At 35.8% G+C, this 22,397-nt stretch overlaps 1 protein-coding gene across 1 annotated transcript in view; it reads left to right on the top strand.

Annotated features, from left to right (window-relative positions):
- Nucleotides 1-22,182, top strand: part of lhfpl6 (LHFPL tetraspan subfamily member 6) — a 38,635-nt gene extending 16,453 nt beyond the window's left edge. The window contains exons 3-4 of the mRNA XM_067399249.1: nt 19,968-20,066; nt 21,455-22,182. Of these exons, the coding sequence (XP_067255350.1) occupies nt 19,968-20,066; nt 21,455-21,573 (218 nt within the window). The 3' untranslated portion in view covers nt 21,574-22,182. The remainder of the gene's footprint in view (nt 1-19,967; nt 20,067-21,454) is intronic.
- The last annotated feature ends 215 nt before the right edge of the window (nt 22,183-22,397 follow it).

Raw genomic sequence — 22,397 nt, 5'->3', positions numbered from 1 at the left:
AAGTTACCATCGTTTATTACTGTATTTACGGAGACCATCGCTATTTTCATTTTTAAACACTTGCAGTCTGTATAATGCACAAAACAATAATAAATCTCTCCAACAGTGTGTAATGTTAGCTTTAGACACAGAGCACTATCAAACTCATTCAAAATCAAATGTAAACATCCAAATAAATACTATACTCACATTATCCGAAGCATGCATGCAGCATGCAAGACTAACATATTTTAAAGATCCATTTGAGGGTTCTATTAGCTGTGTGAACTTTGTTTGCACTGTATTATAGTCGAGAGCTCGGAGGGGAGCGCGCAATTTAAAGGGGCCGCAGCCTGAATTGGCACACAGTTAATGATGCCCCAAAATAGGCAGTTAAAAAATTCATTTAAAAAAAAAAATCTATGGGGTATTTTGAGCTGAAACTTCAGACACATTCAGGGGACACCTTAGACTTATATTACATCTAATGAAAGAACGTTCTAGGGCACCTTTAAGTGAGTGTTATGTAAATGTAAAAATAGAGTAAATGAGCATGTACAGTTAAATAACATTACAAAATAAAAATATAAAATAAAATATTGATATCAGTGCACTGAACCACTGATTCGAAACAAAAAGATTCAAGCTTCGAAGCTTCATGATGCAGTGTTTTGAAATCGTCCATCAGTAGATATTGTTGCATCGTTATTTTTTTTATTTTATCTTTTTGGCGCACAAAAAATATTCTCGTCGCTTCATAACATTAAAGTTGAACCACTGTAGTCACATGTATTGTTTTAAATATGTCTTTAGTAGCTTTCAGGGCATTGAAAGTGTTAATTATCTTGCTGTCAATGGAGGCCTCACTGAGCCATCAGATTTTATCAAAAATATCTTAATTTGTGTTCCGAAGATGAACAAAGGTCTTACAGCTGTGGAATGACATGAGGGTGGGTAATTAATGACAGAATTTTCATTTTTGGGTGAACTAACCCTTTAAAGTAAAAAAAAAACAACAAAAAACTCCAATATCAGAAGATAACCAATATTGTACCAATATATTGTGCATCCCTTGTCAATTTAATGCACAGCCTTGAACTAGAGTTTTCAGGATTGTTTCTAGGGCATTACTAATATGGTTGCTAGGGGGTTTTGGGTGGTTGCTAGGTTATTTAATGACCGAAGTCAAAAGTGCCCACCCATGATACTCTGGTCTCTATATGGCTCAGTTGTTGCCTTGAATAGGATTTTGTCCATCACCTAATAATTGTATGTCCAGTTTCTTGTTTAATACACACCACTAGTAATTAGACATACAAATTTTTTGTTAAATGTTTTTTCTTGTCTATTCATCATCTAGTTCTAGTTTCTGTATCTTCTAATACACTGCCGCAGTCACGTTCTCTGAACTCTTTTTTTTTGGTGAGCTTTATGACAGAAGACTTCTTGTTGTTGTTGCTGCAGGTTCGATAGACCTCCTGTGCATGATTTGAAAGCTATTGATTTTCCATTTTGTAAGTGTGCTTTAATTATATTGTTAGAAAGTAAATGCAAAAAACATCTCACTTCAGTTTTCCTTCAACCCTGGGAAGTGATATTGGATTTGAATCACTGCAAAATACAGACTGCATTGGTAATGCAATACTTACATTGATTTCTTCAGGAGAGAAGTAGGAGACTGACAGGAGTGGTATAGAGTAATCAGAAAAATAACATTCTTCAATGTGAAACAAGGGCCAGCGGTTTAACGTGACATATTTAGAAATTCTTTTTTTGTAGCTTAAGTTTGACTGTGTGGAGCAGTTTACGCTTAACCCCACGGAGTGAAGGACATTGTTCAATCAGTCTATTCAAAGCCACTGTCTCTGGGTTTTATGTCTCAACTCACTGAAACTATAATACACTAGAACACATTTTTATAGAAACTGATCAACGTTGATGACTTTATCAGTGTTTGACTACACTAAATTTACCGTAAAAAAATATGGTAGCGATATTTTAGTTTTTATGGATTTACTTAAAATTAACATTATACTAACATTATATTAACATTATACCAGTTATGTTTTACTGTAAATTTACCTTACAGTAAAAACGCATTCGAGATGGATTTAAATCCGATCACTCAGACCATTTCAGAAGGTGGTTTGAGAGTGTAAATACATCTAGTTTCTGAAGCCACATAAGTAAATTTTACTCCTCACAAAATGGTAAAAAAAAATGATGTGAGAGAGATAGCCACACATAAGTAGCTAATTATCTCTTCAGTAAGCCTAAGCACAAACTGCTGCAAATGAAACTGAAGCTCAACACACAGTCATCTTTATTAAAAGCAGTGAGACTATAAATTATTTTACCAGTGCTGATGCCGCTTTCTCTCCTGTTGCAGTCTTTGATGTGAACTCCGTTAAATCATTAAAAGGGTTTTAATGTGTCCTTTTATAATGTGTCCTGAGGTGCACTTATGTTAGTATGATTTGTGCATCAAAAATGGATTTAAAATAATTTAGAAATAAATGGCAATTTTCTACCCTGATTTTAGCTCTCTGGTTTGAATGCTCTGTTGGAAGGGGTGTGTCTGCTGTGAGACTTCAATGTAAACTAAGATTGGCTAGCATCTTTGTATATGAAGTAGGCTAAGTAGCTTTCTTTAGGGCTTTCTTGAGCAAATAGTCTCTTCTCTTCATCAAGTTCCAAATCTCATCAGTCAACCAGAGTAAATGTGTCTTTTTGCTTTTGTTACACATCTTTTTAACAAATTTATCCTTTACATTATTAATTGTATCTATAAACTGTGTGCAAAATTGGTTAAGGCCATCATTATGTGATAGATCATTCCAATTTACCCTTTGCATTTCTAAGTCAAAATGGACCAGATCTTTTTTTGGTATTGTATAGAAAATGTCCTTCTTACCTTTTCTAAATATAAATCTATTCTTATTTAGCTTTCGAGCAATAAGAACTAAATTGTGATCTGAAATGCCTGTAATAAAATTGAAAGATTTAATTATTCTATCTGGTTTATTTGAAAATACAAGGTCAATTTGTGTTTTAGAGGACTTATTTATTCTAGTGGGCCCATTTATTAGCTGTGTGAAACTATATAGACCTGTTATTTCTTTTAATCGTTTTCTACAGTTTTTATCTGTCCAGTTCACGTTAAAATCTCCCATTACAATCACTTCTTTACCAAGGTTATTTAGTTCTCTTAAAATATCCTTAAAAGAAATGTAAAAATGTATATCTGCGGAGGGTGGCCTATAAATACCAACTAAAATAAAGGACATTTGAGGTGACAGAGTTATAGTTAATGCAATACATTCAATTTCCATGTCCAGTTTTTCCTGTACATATATCTGTTTACAATGTAAATTGTCCTTAATATAAAAGAGTAATCCGCCACTTTTTCCATTCTTCCTGTCCCTTCTGAATATGTTGTAGCCTGGAATATTAAAAGTTGCCTTAGGGGATGTCTTTGTTAACCATGTTTCTGATAGACAAATAAAGTCCAGATTTGAATCGGTGAGGAGTTTATCCACTTGGTCAATTTTTGATGCAATACTCCTAATATTTAAATGTCCCCCCCCTTTTGGTTTTGATCTTGCGTCCCACATGACTTTGGCATGGTTAAGTGTCTGAAAAAAAGTCATGTCGTACCTCCGTTGTCGTGATATTGTGTGCAGTACTGTACCCGGTTTCAGTCACGATCTAATCCGCTCTGATGCACCCCTACTCCGCTGAATTCTCCGTACACCCCCACTCTCATTCCACCCGGTGACTTGGTGGCTTCTTCCCAGCTGTACAAACTCGGAGCCGGGCAGTCCGCTCACCACCCCCTCTCCTTCCTTGTTCCATGTATCCACTTGAACGGCGCTTTCCTTGGTATGTGCACCAATGCCACACAATCCAGCAAAGGATTCCTCAGTGTGTATAGGTAAATCCAGGCATAATCCACCTGAGGCCCTCGCGGCGCTAAATCCCATGTGGTGAATGCGGACCACATCGCCATCGGCTTCCTTAATGACATTGCCACAATGTGGAAGTGGGCCAGGGCATTGATGAACATCACCCGATAATAATAAACACAATATAATTATCAGGGTTTCGCCGTACGATCGGCTCTCGATTGGCTTGTTACATCTTTTTCTGAAGTTCGTCAGACTGGGAATTACAAAGGTAGCTGCCACAATGCTCTTCCCATAACCAAAATGCTTTCCCCTAAAGTTGTTATAAGGGGCAACACTTGATTCCACCGGGCCAATATATCCATTTACTTTCAAATGCCATGCGCAATCCCCAGAATTTGGGTCAAATAGCGTCAATATACACGCATAAAGTAGATAGGCCACCACCGCACCTGCTTCCTGAACTAATGTTTTTATTATTACATCTGTTGAGATGAACTAATCTTGAAAAGTGTTGATTATAGCATTTAGATCTACTCCCATTTGGTGTTGTCAAAAGTACCGACCGCGATACCAAGTTGGTACTGAATTTTTAAAAATTTGATTGCTTTGAGCTCTGTTGAGCAGATTCGTAAACACTTCTGGTTGGCAGTTGTTCACGAGCTTACAAATATGTCTGTGATTGGCTACAATGATCAATGCTTCAAAAACATGTAATAGACATCAATCTGTGCTTACACAGATACACACTGGAGCATTTGAAAGCAGGCGTCTATCAGCAGACCGTCGCTCTATATATAAAGTAATTACAATTTATATAACAGATTATTTTTTTGCAGTTAAGAGAAACAATTTGAAGTTGACCGTTTAGTCACTGGCTTTACTGACTCATAAGCAGCATTAAATGTTTTTGAGACAAAGAATGTCTGACTGTACATGAATCACTACATATCAGAAATCACTGATCACAGATTAGGCATTAGACATGTTGTGCATTACTGTCTGGTCCATATCTTATAGTAAACGTCTGTTTGCAAAGCCTGTGGCAAAATTGCCCCTGATTTACCAAAGATTCCACAGTGAAATGTACTAAACAAGCAAATAATGCACTACTGAGACATTCGCATAGTTGAAAATAAATAACCAATTTCCTAGCATTAGAATCCTTTGGATGTTATTTTTAGTCCAGTGTATCCTGTATCTCTCTTCCCTCCTTCTCATTTCAGTAACCCACTAGTGGGCGGGGCCAAAGATGGGATGATGTAGAAATTGGCGTTGATTTGATTCTGCAGAGGTGGTCTTTTGTTGCACTATTACTAGGGGTGTGACGAGACTGGTATCTCACGAGACGAGACGAGATTTTTACACACTATTTTTAAGAAATCCTCAATGGCGAAATACATGACTAGAAAAAATATTCTGCAGGTGTATTTGAAATGTTTTAACTAATCATCTTGTAATGAATGTCATTTCAGTTCTACTTTCTGAGTATGAATTATCATATGCAGTAAAAGACAACAATACTCACTGTTGTCTCACTGTGGTTTTGCCACTAACTCAACTGACTTCTCTCCTGTATGATTTCAGTCTCTTCAGACCTTGCTGTAGATGATTTATGAGCTTCTACAACTTTTGACCTCCTAACTGAACTCCTTTCCACAAACTGATCATAGAAATAAAAACAGTATAAATAAAAATGGTAACACTTTAAAATAAGGTCTCATTTATTAACATTAATTAACCAACATCAACTAACAATGAGCAATATATTTGCTACAGTATTTATTCATCTTTGTTTATGTTAGTTAATAAAAATAGTCATTCATTAACTAATGTTAACAAATGAAACTGTTTGTGCTTAATAAGATTAAGAGAAAACTGTTATTCATTTTTATGGTAACACTTTCCAATAAGTGCAACCATAATCACACTCTCAATATTCAAAGTGCAAATACGACCAAATTTTTCTTTGATACAGAGCTAAGAGATGGTTACAACTACAGTGCCCAGCCTAAAATTGCTTTCATATTGAGAGATATCTGCATGCATCAGGGAGAGCCGCTTTCAAAATGTGTTTGAATGCGCGCTCGCGTTTACTTTCACTTTCAGCGATTGCACGTAACTCTGTAAATATGGAGCTGAATTAAATGTTTTTTATTTAAATACAAAGCAAAAGGACAGTGGAGGCGTAATGTAAACGTAGCGGTGGCATATTCTTTCCTAATCATCCTAACATTCAATATCATGAGACTACTTTTCGCCTCGACGAGAAATCTTGTCACATTTTAGTCTCGCGAGATCTCGTGACACCCCAACTATTACGTCATAATGTGACAAAATGCTTGGTTTCGATAAAGCTGTTTTTGGACTAACGATGATGTTTTGAGTTCTGAAACTTACAAGATGTTTTTTATAGTACAATGACCTCTCACATTTCAAAAGATCAAGGAAAATTTGATTTCTCAGTTCATGACCCCTTTAAATGTGCATATAGAGCGGGAATTGAAGATCAGATTTATATTTATTTGGTTTTAACAAATCAGATAGCTATATGATCAGAGAAAACCCAAGTGACCAGGTATAAACAGGCCCTTAAACAGTATAATATTGTGAAATATTATTACATTTTAAAATGACTCAATCATGAGAAATCATTCTAATATGCTGATTTGGTGCTCAAGAAACATTTATTATTATTATTAATGTTGAAAGTTGCTGCTTAATGCATCTTTGCTGAATTAAAGTATTAATTTAAAAAAAACTTTTGAACAGTGCTGTAGTCCAAAACAGGCATTGATTACTTCATCAAACATGTTCAAATTAGTACAAATTAGTTCAAATTGTTCCTTTGTTGTAAGTCATTGTGACCATTGTGATGTCTTGCTGTTCTTTCAGCATCTTGCTTTGTGCATTGTGCTTTTTAAGACAATACAGAGTGTTTAAATTTCTGCCTTCACCAGTTGTTTGAGAGCCTATTTTACTTGCTTGTTTGAGAGCCTATTTTAATAGTTCCACTGTTTTACTTTCTGGTTGTAGCTCACTAGGGGGAAAAAAGAGTCATGGTCACCTTCTCAAGCTGAAGAAAGGACACAGTATTGATCATGACGGGACAGATCAATATGAAGATAATCACTCTTGACCCCAGTGCCACTGTGACCTGTAAGAGGGCATGCATGGTTCTTTGTACTGATAAAAATGTATAGAGACATAGTAAAGAGCAGTTTTGTTTGTTTGATTTATTTTGTATGTTTTAGAGCAGGGAAGGTATCATAGTCTCAGGGGGACGACAAGAAGTCATAGTCTGTTCTTTGAACTCCTGTTACAGCTGTCACAGCACAATGTGACAGCCTAGTATGGCAGCGTAGGACAACCTGTGATGGACGATTTTTTACACACACACACACACACACACACACACACACACACACACACACACACACACACACACACACACACACACACACACACACACACACACACACACACACACACACACACACACACACACACACACCAATTCTTCACATGAGCAGTGGACTATAAACTAGAGATTTAATTTTCTAGTTGGCAGTCTTTCCATGATTTGTAACCAGGGTTTTCTGTCAGTAGGGGTTTGCGCATTTTGCATCTTTTTAGTGGTGCTTGCTTGGACGTATTGCTCATACTCAGGGTTATGGATTTTAACAATAAGCATTAAACTTTGGCACATAACTAATACCTAATTTTTGCTACAGAATGATACTTCAAATCATGCTGCTTAAATCACAAATGGAGTTTTAAATTATTTATAAGTTTGTACATTTTGTTTTTTGTTTTGTATTGTATTGTAACCAGCCAGAACACCCCAGCCTCCACCTAGCGACATGATAAAAACCAAGAGAGTAGCAGTGAATAGTGGCTTCCGAAAATGTAAGAATCTAGTTGATCATTTGTTCTGAAGACCTTTATCCTCCAGAATAACATGTGACACTCCGTGTCAAACTTCCCTCCCCCGATATATCACATTTTAATATCATCTATCACTGTTTCCCTTAAAAATTAATTTCCTTTTCACTCTCTATTTGCCTCATCAACCTTTGGCGTATCTTTGAAGTTGATGTTCACGTCTTCACTAATGTTTCTGATGGAAAGCTCTGGGTCTGTATTTCACTATAGCTATGCATGTTAATACTTTCTGATTTCATTTTGCAAAAATATCACTGCTTTTATAAACTCGAGTACAAAAGACATCCAATTCACCCTCTTTTGCTATAGGTGAGATTTTTTTTTTTTTTTTTTTTTCCATTATTATTATGGCAGAGTATCAAACCTGGAATATTACACAGGGGAAAGAGAAAGCGAAATTGTATTAGGGTGTCTTGATATCATCCCACAGCAATCCATTTCCTCTGAGCTTAACTGGGATTTTCTTTCCCACATCCAAGCTGATGATGACTTCTACTTGTGATGCATGTCTTCTAGGCAGTGACCTTGAATTCTCTTTTTCTCTCCTTTTAGTAGGTACCGATTGTGATGAAGAGTAAATTACTCCTCTCTTTCCTAATGTGGGACCTCACTTCACTCTGGCGTTTTTCATTGGTATGATACTGGGAGTGATTTTTCAAACCTCCTTTCCACCTTTACATGTTTTCCATAACTTTCTTTGATGTCGTTCGTTCCCGTCTTTTTTTACCCTTCAGATTCCTGCTCCACTGCTCTTCCATGATCAAAGCGCCTTTTCTATTTTAAATGACATCTTGAAAGGGAGAAAAATATTAAAAGGGTCCAGACTTTTTCTGCATGGCAGAAACCTTACATGCCAGCTATTAATATCCAATTTTAACAAAGTAGAAGGCAGGGAACATTTAAAGTGAACTGAATTTGATTTGAATTAAACGCTGACTTTGATGTTAAAATCCTGTCTTAATATGTACAGATAGCTATAATTAAGCAATTTGTAGGTTGATTCCAACAAAAAAGTGTGAACTGGCAAATTTAAAACATGGCTTTGTTTGTTGACAACAGCAACATTGGCTCAATCAATGGCATGACTTTGGGGCAGAGCTTTCTGTTTGGGTGACCAACAGCAGATTGGCTGACCTGTTTGGAAACCGTAATTATTTTTACAATTTTGTTTGGTAATTAGTACCTATTAATGTTAAAATGAGTTTCTTAGCTTCAAAACGTGTACAGCAAAAAGTTTATTCACAGCTCTTACATAAAGTACTTCTCAGATACTATCTTAGTCGCTTGATATTTGATGACACACTTCTAGAGCATCTACTAGAACAATGAAACTTTGTTCTTTTTCTGAGAACCTCTCGACTGTCATTTAACATCTGGTATTGATAGAAGTTGTGGGTCTTTTGGGAAGGTTCCTCCCATCGGTTCTTTTTCTCAACTCTCTCCTGCTGATTCCTGAATGACGTCGTCTCCTCTGTGTAGGAATGTACTGTGTTGTAACTGCATCCAGATGTTTCCAATGTTGACTTCAACCAAACTCAATAAACTTCCCAATTCTCTCTAGGGTTAAAAAGAAAAGCAACACTCAACATCTGCAAGAACGATATGTTGAAACTAGTGAAATCATTGGGGTGCTGAAAGCAAGACTCTAGAAGCACTACAGAGCATAACCTGTTTATGAAGGCTTTCTACTTTCTTGTCTCAAAACGCACAGGTAGTGTGCGGGTTAGGACAACAATGCCTTAATTTTCCCCATTTAATCCTCAATCTTAAATCCTGTTCAAGAGTTTGTGGGTGGTCTGGGAAAGTCCTCTGGCTTCAGAAAATAATTGGTCAAATAATCAAAATGCATACTTTAAGAAGCAATATGAACAAAAATTTATTTCCTTTAGGGTTTGAGGAGATCGATTGGTTTAAAGTCAAACAAATTTGAAATTATTTGAGGTCAGGTAGATGATGACACAATTTCCAGTTTAATGCAAATAATCAAACTTTAAACGAAAACTGGTTCTGTAATATTTAACAGGAAGATGGTGTGGAATAGAAATGTTGCGTCATTCTCAAAAGGCTCTTAATTTCAGGTTCGAATTGGCTTTGGTTTGTGTGGATATGATTTTCCACCATATGCTGCTATAATGGAGCCATCTGTGATCAGATCTTCTAGCCAAGATGTCACACACTGATGTTAATGACAGGAGGGGATGCTTGAACATGGAGACTGTTCCATACAAAGCCTTCAGGGCTCCATTTTCAAGAGTGTTTTATCTAAATGAGGGTCACTAAAGCCAAGAACTGCCTGTTTCAGGTCTATTTCATTAGCCAGGGAGAGTTTTTGCAGTCGACCAAATTATATTCTTAATGATTTTGTGGCAAAATAAACTTAGGCAACATTTCAATGTGATTGCAGTTCTTTTTATTTGGGCAATAAATGGATAACATGCAAAAAAGAAATTTCACCAAGTCACTGGGGTTCAGAGTTGTTTTAGACCCCACTTACTTTCATTACAGTGGCAAAAAGAATTGAAATGTTCAACAAAATATCTTCTTGTGTTTCTCAGTAGGCTCTGCTGATTAACGTGGCACCCGCCCTGGAACCTCATCGTCCCTCAGAAGTGCTTGCTTATGAGAACATGAGTGGACTTTGTCTAAACTTGCAGACCTCACATTGACCCGTTTGTCATGGCCTTTCATCTTTGACCTGACACTCCCTCCTGAGAGAGGCAACACTAGTATTTCTAATCGTCAGGCTGTTTTTGCAGCAGCTGCATTTGAACACTTCGGCAGTCATTAAAGTCTTCTGAAATAATTTTGTTATACAGACCAAATATCCATTATGATATTAATAGGATTGGAATTTAGCAACAATTAATTGTATTAAAATAATATATTAGAAAAATGTTATGTCTAAGATGAATAGATCAGATTGAGAGCCATTCTTTTTGCAAGCTTTTGGACATGGGCCATTTTCACAAATATGACTGCAGATTAATTTTAGTATTAGAATATTATTATATTCATTCAATTTGTGGTTGAAATGTAACTCTTTGGTTACTGGTTGGTTTAAACCAGTATTGTTATTATTATCTAATCTATTAAACATTGTTTTCGTTAGTTAATGCTGAAATTGAATTAAATAAAATATTAGATAAAAAAAAACTTTAACTTAACTAGAAATTAAAAATGTTGCCTTGGCAACATTAAAAATTAAACATGTAAATTAAAGGATTTGTTCACATTCAAATGAAAATTACCCCAAACTTTACTCACCCTCAAGCCATCCTAGGTAAATATGACTTTCTTCTTCCTGATGAACACAATCGGAGTTATATTAATAAATATCCTGATGCATCTGAGCTTTATGATGGCAGTGAGCGGTATCAACGAATATGAGTTGAAGAAAGTGCCTCCATCTGCATCCATCCATCATAAACGTACTCCACACGGCTCCGGGGGGTTAATAAAGGCCTTCTGAAGCGATGCGTTTGTCTAAAAAAAAATCCATATTTAACAAGTAATGAAGTAAAATATCTAGCTTCCACCAGACCACCTTCCGTATTCAAGTTACGAAGAAGTGTAAACTCGCGTTGGGTCAGTGAAGCTTTTTCTGTAAGTTGAATAGAGAAGGCGCAGGATGTAGTTCACTTTAAAATGAAAATTACCCCAAGCTTTACTCGCCCTCAAGCCATCCTAGGTGTAATTGACTTTCTTCTTATATTAATACTAATTGAAATATTAATAAATTCTATAATGGTATGTAAATAATACTATAATAACACTGATTCGAACCACTAACCCAAAGTATGAGCGTATAAGCAATGTCAAATTTGATGCTTGCGTTAGCAGTAGTAAATATATATTGCTGTATCTTCAAGTCAGCAGAGATATTTATCAATAAGGAAGAGGATTGTCTGGTCTAGTATACAGTCCAAAGTATATCTGAGCACTTAACAAATGATCAGGCTGAGAGGCTCATCTTTAAGCCAGCGTAACACAATTCTTCATCCTCCCTGGCCTTGGAGATGCTTATTTTTCTGAGAAGCATAGAGGGAATGTGAGTGGGTGGGCAGGAGAGAGCAAGAGTGCAGGCATGGAGCCAGACATCTAGGTCATGAAAGAGCTCTGATAAAATATCCCAAAGCCTATAAGGCGCACTAGCTCCATCTGAATGCCTCCCTTCCATGAAAATGATGGTTATGTCAGGACAGTGCACTCCAGTTCTTAGGAATGACTGCTTTCAACATTATAATGAGGACCAGCTGGGGGTTTTTCCTCAATCAGAAGCGATCGCAGCCTGCCAAGAGGGGCAGATTTACACCAACATCAAAGTGAGATGCTAGATGTCTGACATTGTTCGTCTGCCCTGTGCCAAACTGTATGGAAAGGGTAGAGAATGATCAATGATAGTGGCATTATCAAAAATTTAAAGACGGATTGCTTCTGAAGAAACTTCACACAAACCTGTGTTTTTGTGTCCCAAGATTTAAAATACATTTTTAATCTTGGCTAGCATGTGGCATAATTTGACAAAATAAGTATTTTTGTTTTAGAAATATTGACTTTGTAATGTAATTACACACTGGTTGCAAATTAAGGGATTAGTTAAATTTAAAGGATCAGTTCACTTCAGAATTAAAATTTCCTGATAATTTACTCACCCCCATGTCATCCAAGATGTTTATGTCTTTCTTTCTTCACTCAAAAAGAAATTAAGGTTTTTGAGAAAAACTTTCCAGGATTTTTCTTCATATAGTGGACTTCAACGGCTAACGGGTTGAAGGTCCAAATTGCAGTTTCAGTGCAGCTTCAAAGTTCTTATCTGGCAAAACAATCGGTCATTTTCTAAAAAACAATTATATACTTTTTAACCACAAATCTTTGGAATGTTTTGCTCAAAAACCTTAATTTCTTTTCTACTGAAGAAACAAAGACAAAAACATTTTGGATGACATGGGGAGTAAATTATCAGGAAATTTTCATTCTGAAGTGAACTAATCCTTTTAAAGGTGCCCTAGAACGTCTTTTTAAAAGATGTAATATAAGTCTAAGGTGTCCCCTGAATGTGTCTGTGAAGTTTCAGCTCAAAATACCCCATAGATTTTTTTTTTATTCATTTTTTTAACTGCCTATTTTGGGGCATCATTAACTATGCACCGATATATAGGTTGCGGCCCCCTTAATTCTTGGCCCCGGGAGCTTGCGCTTGCCTTGAACAGCATAAACACAGTTTACACAGCTAATATAACCCTCAAAATGGATCTTTACAAAGTGTTCGTCATGCAGCATGTCTAATCACGTAAGTACAGTGTTTATTTGGATGTTTACATTTGATTCTGAATGAGTTTGATAGTGCTCCGTGGCTAAAGCTAACATTACACACTGTTGGAGAGATTTATAAAGAATTAAGTTGTTTATGAATTATACAGACTGCAAGTGTTTAAAAAACGACAGTCTTGTCTCCGTGAATACAATAAGAAACAATGGTAACTTTAACCACATTTAACAGTACATTAGCAACATGCTAATGAAACATTTAGAAAGACAATTTACAAATATCACTAAAAATATCATGATATCATGGATCATGTCAGTTATCGCTCCATCTGCCATTTTCACTATTGTTCTTGCTTGCTTACCTAGTCTGATGATTCAGCTGTGCACAGATCCAGACGTTAATACTGGCTGCCCTTGTCTAATGGCTTGAACATGGGCTGGCATATGCAAATATTGGGGGCATACATATTAATGATCCTGACTGTTACGTAACAGTCGGTGTTATGTTGAGATTCGCCTGTTCTTCGGAGGTCTTTTAAACAAATGAGATTTATATAAAGGAGGAAACAATGGAGTTTGAGACTCAGTGTATGTCTTTTCCATGTACTGAACTCTTGTTTTTCAACTATGCCGAGGTAAATTCAATATTTAATTCTAGGGCACCTTTAAAGACAGCATATTTCTCAAAGGTACACTGTAAATTTTGGCCCTCTAGCAGTTAAAAAACAAAACTGCATGCGTTTTGCGGAAGAATATTGTTTTGGTTGTGCTTCAGCTCTGTGTGACTGTGCGGTTGAATATAACCCTTCATAATAGATCATGCTTTACGAGGAACTCTATTAGAAAGCTTCATATGGCAGTTTATCTGTTCAATGAAACAAGAGACGCACAGGCGAGTGACGTATGTGTGCAGTTGTCCGTGATAACCATTCCATCAGGTCTAAAATATAAACACTTATAATAGGCTTATCATAGTGAATCGGGGTAAGACAAAATCATTGATTGATTGATTGAGTGATTTGATTGATTGATTGATTGATTGATTGATTGATTGATTGAGTGATTTGATTGATTGATTGATTGATTGATTGATTGATCGATCGATCGATCGATCGATCGATCGATTGATTGATTGATTGATTGATTGATTGATCGATTGATTGATCGATTGATTGATCGATTGATTTGAGGGCTTTTTAAAATCATAAAATGTACTTTTGAAATAGAATTTTTGTCATGGTTCAATTAGCATGGCCACAGGGTTGAAAAAATTAATTGTATAATATAATATAAAATTATTATTATTATTATTATTATTATTATTATTATTATTAAAGGTTCTTAAAATTGTGAAATGGACTTTTAAAAAGGGGATTTTCCCTGTTTTTCCCTCTGTGGTCCAGTCTCAGGAATGGTCATGAAAAATTAACAATGCAACAGAAAATGGCAACATGTCAACAGACCTTCATTTCCATATTCCTTTGATATGATATCCTCTCTTTTCACTAAAGACTTTGAATCGACAGAGAGGATAGGGTGACTGATTGCAGTGGAGATGAAAGTGGAATGTTTGAGACTGTTGTCGGCTGTCGGGATGAGAGATATATCTTATCATTGTGTACTGGAGTGTTTACTGAATCCACGAGTGACTGATACCCACGCGTTCCAGAGAGCAGATCTTTGGGATTGTATGTGAAATGTGAAGTTCAAGTCATTCCTTTTAGATTATGCAAGATCTTGAAGGTTGCAACTGCCCTGCTGTCCCTTCCTCCCCAGTCTTGTTCCTGGTGGAAAACACTTCATACAGATACGAAGGTATGAAGGTCCTATCTATGTACACTTATTGAGGAGAGCTTGCGTAAGTTGCAATCAGAGGTGTTGCTCTTAGTGATAAGACCGTTGTCTCAGCTGTCATGTCTACATTGAAGACTGTGTATTGGCTCTCTCATTTCCTGAGGTGTTGTCAGGCTTGTGAGCACCGTGGTGTTGACAGTAGACCATCTGCTGTGTTGCACAATAACTAGTTATTACACCTCTAGAAAACCACCTATTCCATTGTTTTCCCCTGTCAGGGTTTACAGTCCCTCGTCTTTTTTAACTAGCCAAGTTATGTTTTGTTTACTATGCTATGAATTATCTATGTATATTTTTCCTTAGTTCGATTTATAGACTGTTAACGTATTAAATTTCTAAATATTTATTATTTAATATTGTTATCATTATTATTATTTTCTAATAAATGTCTACATTCTTTATCAGTAGCTATTGTTTCCATCCACCTATTTTTATGTCCATTTGAGGATATCGCATAAAAAAACAATGGATGGAAATGCCAAGATGCACATAAATTTTAAAAATGTGTATAAAAAATGTATGCGCTCAGTCGAGGCGGATACATTTTTTTTTTCCAATAAGGAGACATGCGCATAAACTATACGATGGAAACAAATTTACCGAATAAATCCGTCGTTGAATAACAAAAAACTCACATGACTTTGCCTCAACAGTGGATGTGACTGGATATCTGGACTAACCAGTGAACCAATTTCACAGCATCTCCAATGTTGGTTTGGTCATTCTGAAATGCCTGATCCAAAGTCTGTCATCAGAATGATTTGGTATAATGACCTCCCTGAACTGTCTAACATGATTGCATTCCCAAACACCGGCATCTGAACAAGATAACATGACCGATTTTATTGCGTTTCGTCTGCGCGCTGTGAGATGCAAGTCATTTATGATATTGAAAAAAAGCCACATTTTCTCCTCTGATTGCAGCAACTTCCATTTTTATTACAGATATTTTAGAATTTTCCAGTTGAATACATAGGATGCAAATGCTGCTTTTTTCGCAAATGTTTTAAGTGATTTTCCAATTTTCCCAAGTTAAATTCACAACTTTGGATGGAAAAATAGCTAGTTAGTTACTAAATTAAAATCTTTTTATTTTTTTTTTATTTTTTTTTTTATGAGTCTGTGGTGAGAGATCTCGAAATTTAGAAATGAGAAATTTATTAGAAAAAATTATTACAAATAAATGTATACATAAATAAAAATCAAATAAAAAATGTATCCATGATGAGGTAAACCCATATTTCTTACATGACAAACCTTAACTAATACTAATCCACTTGATATAAACCTACTCATTCCATTTCAGGTTTCTGAAAGCCCAATACTGGCAACGCATGTGACATGAGAGTGAGATGATTGAAGTTGATCACTGTTTTTGAAGCCTGATTGAAAATTCAAAACCCTGCCACTCTCCATGCTGGCAGAGCATTGTGTTTAGATGAGGGTTTAAAACAGGATTATGGATTTTGGGTTAGAGCTTGATCTTGATATATGTGAGCAACATGAGAATCCTTAGAGACGACATGCCCAGAAGTAGCGTCTTCTATGCAGGATTTTGTTCTCTTACGCTTCTCTCACACACACACACTTTTCTGATGCATCTTTATACTTGATTTCCTCACAGTATATAGCAGCTGCAGATAAGGGATTTTGCCCAGCCAGTACACATAATGGTTGCCCTTTTCATCCTGTTATTCTAACACATATGATGTAAACACACAGTGCCATTTTTTCAAGTTCAAAATTCATTTTGGGTTCCTCAGAATCTGAGCTGCTGCTGTTAAATCTATTCAGATCCGGTAAACATTACTCGCATGCACAACTGAGACTAGTCAGATTTTATAGTGCACACAATTTCATGCACACTACCTAGTGCATATTAGTTTACTCATAGTTATTTTTTAATGCAGACTTACTAGTGCATACTATTTTTTTGTTGTGCACTTCACTTAGTATATGATACATTTGTAATGCATAGTGTCTAGTTCAGTCTAGTTGTGTAGTACATATTTGTAGTTGTAAACATTATCTAGTGCATACTGTTTTGTAGTACATATGAAGTGTACACTAGTTTTCTAGAGCATTTTTATTTTTTACTTCACACACTTTGATTAGCATGAACTTTAATTAATATGCACTAGGGATGTGCCTGAAGCCAAATACTAATTTCAGAAAGGAAATAACACGTTCTATGTGCCTTTTTGAATAAGGTATTCGGCTTCAGGCACATCCCAAGATTGCACTGAATATGCACTATGCACTTCATACTATTTAAAGGGGACCTATAATGCCCCTTTTACAAGATGTAATATAAGTCTCTGGTGTCCCCAGAATATGTCTGTGAAGTTTCAGCTCAAAATATCCAACAGATCATTTATTATAGCTTGTCAAATTTGCCTCTATTTGGGTGTGAGCAAAAACACAGTGTTTTTGTGTCCCTTTAAATGCAAATGAGCTGCTTTCCAAAAGAGGGCGGAACTTTAACATCTGATGTTCGGTTGCTTAACAATAACAAAGCTGGAGAATCTCACACAGTCAAAATAAGTAACGTTACTGGATCAGTTACTGCAATCAGTAATGGTGTTCAGCCTTACATTGTTCAAACCGGAGTCAGACACTGATGGAGAGACTCAGGAAGAAGTTACAACTTTTAGAACACAACTGGATATTTCTGAATAGTTTGTGGATAAATTTATGTAGTTGCTTTTGAGTTAATTCAACTCATCGACTAGCATGTCATGTTAATCTTTTGTGCAAATCCAGTTGAATTGACCCTCGTTTGTGAAGCAGTCCAGCGTAAAACGATGGCATGGTAACAACACTCTACTACAACAACTCTTCCTCTTCTCTAAAGCAGCCCAACATGGCCTCGCCCCCTTTGTTGCATGTTCTCAGGGGCGGGGTTTATGTAAATTTTAGGGTTAATAATGTCACTAACCTGGGAAGAAGCTTGTAGTCCCTACCAGCTGTTTGTTGTAGTCCTTAAACAGAGAATTCTTTAAAAGTAAATATCTCCCTTTGCATTGAACTTTGAGCGTTGAAACTTTGCAGATGTTGTTTATGCTCAAACAGCAACATTACACACTAACTAAAGTTAAAAAGTGAAATCATGATCCGCCACCCCTTTAAGAACTTTCTAGTGGTAATATGACTTTGAAAACACATTGCTACCAGAAGCCTATTGCAGGCCAACAAGCTGCTTTTTTCAGATTCTGAGTGTGCAGCTCTCCGTCCCTATTGTTCACTTTATCACTGTCAGTTTTTCCTCACCTTTTCTGTGACAAACGGACCTCCTTGTTCCACACACTACTGCAACAGTCCATTTTTGTCTTGGTCAAGGAGAATTGCTGCACTCGCAACATTAGAAACCTCGCCATACGCGCTCGACTACGTGATGGGGTGAAATGAGTATGCCGCTGCAATCCGTAAAGATAATTTCTGCACAAGTCAGCATTCTTTTCATGCTCTCACATACACATAATAACTTTCCCAATATCAATGTATCGATTACTCATTCATAACTTCTCTGATTGCCTCAGAGAAACAGGAAAGTGAAAGAATGTAAAAGCTTATTTCCCTTCCCTCCATATTTCCCTTCCCTTCATATTTTGCAGTTTTGAACTCTGAAGTAGAATGTCATTTTTATAAGTGCCTGACTCAGTGTAATGGATTTTCAGGCCTACTTTAATGGATGCAAGGAAAAGAAGACATTTGAAGAATTTTAAAGACGAGTTTTGAAATGTCTAACAAGGAGCGATTCCTACAGAACTGGTATAATAATGCTGGAATCTAGGCTTTTTTATATCAAAGAATAGCCATGACATCAAAGTAAGTCCAAATGAAAGTGCTTCATTCCAAAAATAAACTTTGTTACTGGGCTTTAGCTTGCACCGCAGTGTGGGAGTGTTCTTTGTGTTCAGTCTTCTGTCCTTTCATTATGTCAGACAACAACTGCTTGGCAAAGACAACTTGAGATGATCACACACCCATCATTTGTAACCAGACACAAAGAGAACCAAACATTACATGACACACATAATATGCACACAACAGCACTAACTGCTAAATATGTGTTCCATGCACACTGTTAGACACGGCAAAGTCACTGTATATCTATTTATTTTCATGGAATTTCTCTCTCTCTTCCTCTCTCACACACTCTATCTATCTATATTTCTATCTATCTATCTATCTATCTATCTATCTATCTATCTATCTATATATATATCTATCTATCTATCTATATATATATCTATATATATATATATATATATATATATATATATATATATATATATATATATATATATATATATATATATATATATATATATATATAATAATAAGAGAGAGAGAGAGAGAGAGAGAGAGAGAGAGAGAGAGAGAGAGAGACTGACACTAGCAACCATAATAGAGGGCATCGTGATAGATGAAGGCACATGGTTTGCAGATGTTTTTTTTATTAGGAAACATTCTGGTAATGATTTAGAGCTCACTGGAGAGGAGGAGCCACATTGAAACTACAGTTTATATATATTTCTTGTGGGAATTACATGCCTGTTTATTTTTGCTGAATTGCTAAGAACATAAAAGGGGAAATATGAAATAATTCCCAAGAAGCTAGTTTATAAATAGGCTACTTGCTGCATTCATTATCATATTTTCATTGCTGTTTGGATCTTGAGCCCAGATGAAAACAAGATTTGTGCTTTATCGTCTCTGCGGAGGTGTGTGTTTGCATTTGCGTGTGATAGAGTATCTGTGTCAAATGGAGAAAAAAAAACACAAGCTAATGATGCTGCATTGTTTGCAGTAAAACAAATAATAGCTTTTCAGACCGATGACAAAATGTGTGAAGCTATCATGGCTTTCATGGCTATCATCTATTTTTCAAGAGATATCACGCTCTCCTCCTCGCACAGCGTGGAGTGAGCTCTCTTAGTCATGTCTTAAAGTTCTACTTCTTGTGTACTTTTGGGTCTTTTTGTATTCATAGTGTGTTTTCTCTCTCTGCAGGGCTGCTGATCGGATCTGGATGTGCCCTGTACCCTTTAGGGTGGGACAGTGAAGAGGTCAGACAGACTTGCAGCAACAGTTCCGACCAGTTCGATCTTGGTATGTTTATCTTGGTATATATATTGTGACACAAAATTTCAGATTTTAATTTAGGCCTATAACACAAACGGTGTACCAATTTTGAAATTTAAAAATATTAGATATCAATCTACATTTTATGACACTTATTACAATTTATATACTCTACCATTTAAAAGTATGGGGTCAGTAAGATTTTTCTTTTAAAGAACTTAATACTTTTATTCAGCAAGAATTTATTAAATTGATCAACAATGACAGTAAAGACATATATAATGTTCAAATGTTCTTTTAAACTTTATATTCATCAAAGAATGCTGAAAAAAAAAATATTGTTTTCCACAAAAATATTAAGCAGCATGAATGTTTTCCACATTGATAATGATAAGAAATGTTTCATGAGCACCAAGCATATTAGATATTCAGCATATTAGAAGGATTTCAGAAGATCATGTGACAATAAAAACTGAAGGAATGGCTGCTGAAAATTCAGCTTTGGCATCACAGGAATAAATTACATTTTAAAGGCACAATATGTAAATTTCACCGCTAGAGGTCGCTTATTCAAAACAAAGACATAGCTTGATGACACCTTGATTTGGCGGAATCATGGGAGGTGTTGTCTTCACGTCTACAGCCGGTGGAGAAGAATCTGACGAGACACGGGCAGTAATCATATTCTTGGATGAGCTAACGTATTAAACATATATTAGGCATGGTAAAACATGGTATTCACAGTAAATCAAGAAAACAGGATTTAAACAATAAGAGCTTTATAACAATTATTCGTTTTCTGTCAGTAAATGTATCCAAACAGTTGCTCACCTGTCTAATAAAACACATAATTTATTAAAGCATCTTTGGTGTTTCCATGGTTTCTACAAAATAAAACCAGAAATTGAGGGTAACGCGATGTCACGGTTCGTGTCCTTGTTAAAATTGCTTATTTCTCTGGATTTAAACATTCTTGGACACATTTGGAATAATGTAAGTACACAAGTCAATGTCACATTGTTCTAGTGGTTAGGGTTAGGATAGGATTTAAAATATATTCAAATAGAAAGAAATATTGCCAAATGTTATTACAATTTAAAATAAATGTTGTTTTTTTGTTGTTGTTGTTGTGGTTTTTTATATATAAATGCAGCCTCAAGGTCTAAAAACCTTTCCAACCCCAAACATTTCAAAATTATAAGAAAGAAAAGAAAGATGTCTCTTATGCTCATCAAACCTGCATTTATTTGATCAAAAAAACAGAAAAAAAAAAACTGTAATATTGTGAAACATTTAAAACAATGGTTTTCTTTTTCAATATACTTTAAAATTTATTTCTGTGATGTAAAGCTGAATTTTCATCAGCCATTATTCCTTCAGAAATCTGTTGAATATCCGGTTTATGTTTCTTCCAGGTTCTTGTGAGATCGGATGGGCTTATTATTGCACTGGGGCTGGGGCTGTGGTGGCCATGCTGCTGTGCACATGGATGGCATGTTTTGCAGGGAAGAAGCAGAAACACTATCCTTACTAAATATGAACACAAACCAAGAGTAGAGGAAATTATGAACACCACATATATGGGCATGACTTTCATTCTTTGATTCAGAGAGCTTCTACATCCAGTGCGCTTCCCTAACACTTCTCATATACAAGGAGACGTGACTGAAAGCTGACCTCTCCAAGGCAGTACCCACTTGAGATTTTTTCTGTGACTGACCTTTGACCTCCATTGGAATCTTTTGCATTTAAAAGTGATTAAAAAGCATTATGTCAAACGACCTATTGACTTTTGACATTTTGTGTTCAAAAGGACCTACTGTATTACTCTCATTTATCTGTTGTGTCTGTGTAAGAACAGTATTCTTGGTGAGTTAAGTTGCGTTTTAGTACATTGTGATATTATAAATAACCTATTCTATATTATATATTATATCATTTATGTCATGTTATTGCCTTAAATGTCTCCGCTGCAATAATATACATCTCAAATGGACTGTGTATTTGCTAATTGTATGTTTGACGATATATTGTCTGATATATTTGTTTGTTATTTACAACTTTTATATAACACACGCATAGATGTCCATTATATTTCACTGTATTTGTAAATAAATACTGTGATTTAAACTCAGTCGTTGAGCATAAATCATTTGTATTAGTGTATTTGTGTTTTTTAATGCCTTTTATTTAAACCTTAAACAGAGACTCCGTAAACGTCATTTCTTATCTGCATGATCTGTGTATTTTTAACCTGCATGTATCTTTCTCTTTTCGAATGATGGATTGCCTAGTGTTAATTTCCGACAGGGTGATGCAGTGCTAAAGAATTCGCCGCTGGAATGCGAAAGTGCAGGG

This window comes from Chanodichthys erythropterus, chromosome 10 (genome assembly GCF_024489055.1).
Source record: "Chanodichthys erythropterus isolate Z2021 chromosome 10, ASM2448905v1, whole genome shotgun sequence".
NCBI lineage: Eukaryota > Metazoa > Chordata > Actinopteri > Cypriniformes > Xenocyprididae > Chanodichthys > Chanodichthys erythropterus.
Note: the sequence above shows the minus strand (reverse complement) of the source record. Positions and strands in the feature narration are given on the sequence as shown.